Here is a 2,805-nt window from a genome sequence, read left to right as displayed (position 1 = left end):
GGCACCTTTCCACAAGAAGAGGTGAAATGTCCTGACCCAGAAACCTTGGGGTAGCAGACAAATTAATACCTGTGGGGTCACACGCTGACACGGAAGTTATGAACTGATCATGCTGCCACATGCCCAGCACTGAGTCCTGCTACAGCCTCTTTCGAAGGCTTTACAAATCAGGGTGTTCCTGCTTTGACTCTCCAGGACTCCTGTAGACTCTCCAAAGATAGCAATGACACTTCCTCATCTTTTTACTCTTTCTCCACTGTTTCAAGAAAGCAGTTATTTCATAACCTACATGTCTCTATAGCTGACAGTTATTCTTAGGCAACTGTAAGCTACAAATATAAGTACCTAGCTAACAGAATATACATGGTTTGTGTAGCACAAATTGCTCTTCAGCCAGTGGTGCACACACAATAGACTTTCGTTGCTTCACAAACTAAAACAAGACAAGAGAGATCAAGCAAAGCTTTCCCTTTTTGAGACATGAGAGCAGGCACTAGTGAGACTTACAATAAGAGAAGACAAAAAAACCTGTAGTTACCTAATGGTGGCCCAAATCCTTCAGATCAGGCGCGCAGAAGCATGTGAGTTTCTGTGTAAGCCTGATTTATATTAACCAAACCAGCACTGCAAAGGATTACCACAAAATTTATTCTAATACCTGTTGTACCACACCCTAAAAATAACAAAGGAAATCAAGCTGAGATAAAAGATATTTGCTGTCAAAGGTGGGGAAATACCTTCAGAAAGCCACAATGTTGGCTTCCTCTAAGAAATTAAACAAAAGTGGTAGACATTCTTTAGATTTCTTATCAAAGACAAGTGTCTTGTATAACTTGGGTTTAGCACACTATCATGACAGGGCAATGCAGCTTGTGACCTGGGGGCTGCAGTCAGCAAGAACAGTTCTCACTGTTGAAGCAGAAAAAGCAGGTAATTCTGTGTAAACTCTGGTCCCATGAGCTGCTTGTGGTTCTCTGTGTTCTGGAGGTGCCCTAAAACTGACATCAGCCCCAAATCTTTGAAAGCCTGAACGCTGCCCGATATGAATTTATAGCACCTGAGCTATAGTGCACTAGCTCCCTAGATGAACATCCTTGTGGACAGTGAGGGCAAGGCAGTACAATCTGCTTTCTCCACAGGTCATCTGCACACTGCGAGGCATCCATGGGGAAGCTGGCACAGAGCAACTAGCATGCTCTCAGTTCACACCCTCGATCGATGTATTTTCACTTGTGGATTTGCACAAACCTGAACAACTAGAAGAGAGCTGCAGGAGATAAGTTGGCTAAGGGATCCATATTAGGCCTAGTGACTGGTTGCAAAGAACAGATTTACCAGTTGTACGGTTTTTGCTCCCAAAACAAGAGTACACAACACAGAGGTAAGGTCAAAGCTCTCCTTCTGTTTCATGTGGAAATCCAGAGTATGAGTGACTTGCTACTCAACTCTCTCAGCTGCTGTAAGACAGCATGACCATTGCTTAAGTTGTTAAAACCATAAATAATTTTAAAAACTTGGACCAGTAACAAGACATTAAATTACTGATTTGGTCTCCTTTTAAAGCAGTCGTCCTTAGCAGAACTCACTTGAAGCGATGCTAGGCACTGTAAAAGGCACTGAGGTCCTGTTGCACTGAACTCCATAAAAATACATCTCATCAGGAGGAAACACTGCACATGGCTGTGAAGAGGCTCCAACCCCGTTTCCTCACAGCTGAGGGGTGACAGGCTTGCGGTATTTACACTGGATCCATACTCGATACATCGTCATTTGTTTCCCACGGTTCACTTGCAATCGCCGATCAACCAGATTCTGGATTTTCTCCAGCCCAGCTGTGGTGAAGAGATCATTTAATTCATCTGGAAGCAGAGAGAAGGAGATTGAGGATGCCATAGCTTTCATTTAACTAATACCTACCCACACTGAGGGCTAAACCATGCTGAAGGATGGGCCAGAGGAAACTCATAGTCGCACTCTGGCAGGAAAATGTAAAGATCAGACAGGACTTAACTACTGTACTATGGGGGATTAAGATCACAGTTTCTCTAGTTTCCTTTGAGTTTACCTCCTACCAAGGTATTTGGAGGACAACTAGAATTAGAGACTCAACAAAGAGAAAAGAGCAGCAGTTTCAGACATGGGTATTGCCTCTAGGAACCAATTAAGGGAGCATCTTCTGGTGAGTAGGGACAAATCCATTCCCTTCCCTTCCCCCCCACTCTCTCCAGAGGAATTTCAGACTCTGCAAGAGCAAAGAAGGGGATCAGACCTATGCTTTTAAATGGTGGCAATATAGGCTGGAGGGGACCGGGATTCATTAAGGTTAAGTTTGGGGAAAAAAAAAAAAAAATCCTTAAGAAACCACACCCTGTTGGGGCCCAATCAAAGCACTAAGAGCCCTCAAGGCTGTAACACTTCCACTGGCAGGTATTCCTGACCAAGCAAAGAAGTATCACAGTGCCCCAGCACACTGGCCGTGGGCAAAGCCAGACTGAGTCCTGCTGAGCAGCAGAGAGCTTGTTCAACTGCAGCCTGGGAGCATGTGATTTCTATGGAGTTTCTGTAGAAAAGGACCAACAGGTCCCAGCTTGTGCTCTTTTATCAGATGCTTGCCATCGTGAAGCGTTTGCCAAACATGCATTAAACATTAATTTTGTTGTGACAAACAAAGACTTGTGCAGTGGGGAAGGGAATAGTTCATTGCAGTTGTGCCACTGCTCTAAAACTGATCGTCCAGAGAGGTCTGTGGTGGAAGTGACTGGAGGTGCAATTGGTGATAAGCAGGGAGAATACAACCCCTGCTGA

General features: G+C 44.4%; 1 protein-coding gene across 1 annotated transcript in view; it reads right to left on the bottom strand.

The window, feature by feature from the left end:
• Positions 1 to 1,384: 1,384 nt before the first annotated feature.
• LOC104528718 (methyltransferase-like protein 2) overlaps positions 1,385 to 2,805 on the bottom strand; it is a gene marked incomplete at its 5' end in the record, with an annotated part of 11,215 nt that continues 9,794 nt past the window's right edge. The window contains one exon of the mRNA XM_010172805.1: positions 1,385 to 1,859. Within this exon, the coding sequence (XP_010171107.1) occupies positions 1,708 to 1,859 (152 nt within the window). The remainder of the gene's footprint in view (positions 1,860 to 2,805) is intronic.

The sequence above is a fragment of the Antrostomus carolinensis genome, unplaced genomic scaffold, assembly GCF_000700745.2.
Source record: "Antrostomus carolinensis isolate BGI_N321 unplaced genomic scaffold, ASM70074v2 scaffold30887, whole genome shotgun sequence".
NCBI classification, from domain to species: Eukaryota; Metazoa; Chordata; class Aves; order Caprimulgiformes; family Caprimulgidae; genus Antrostomus; species Antrostomus carolinensis.
This window is presented reverse-complemented; position numbering and strand designations above follow the sequence as displayed.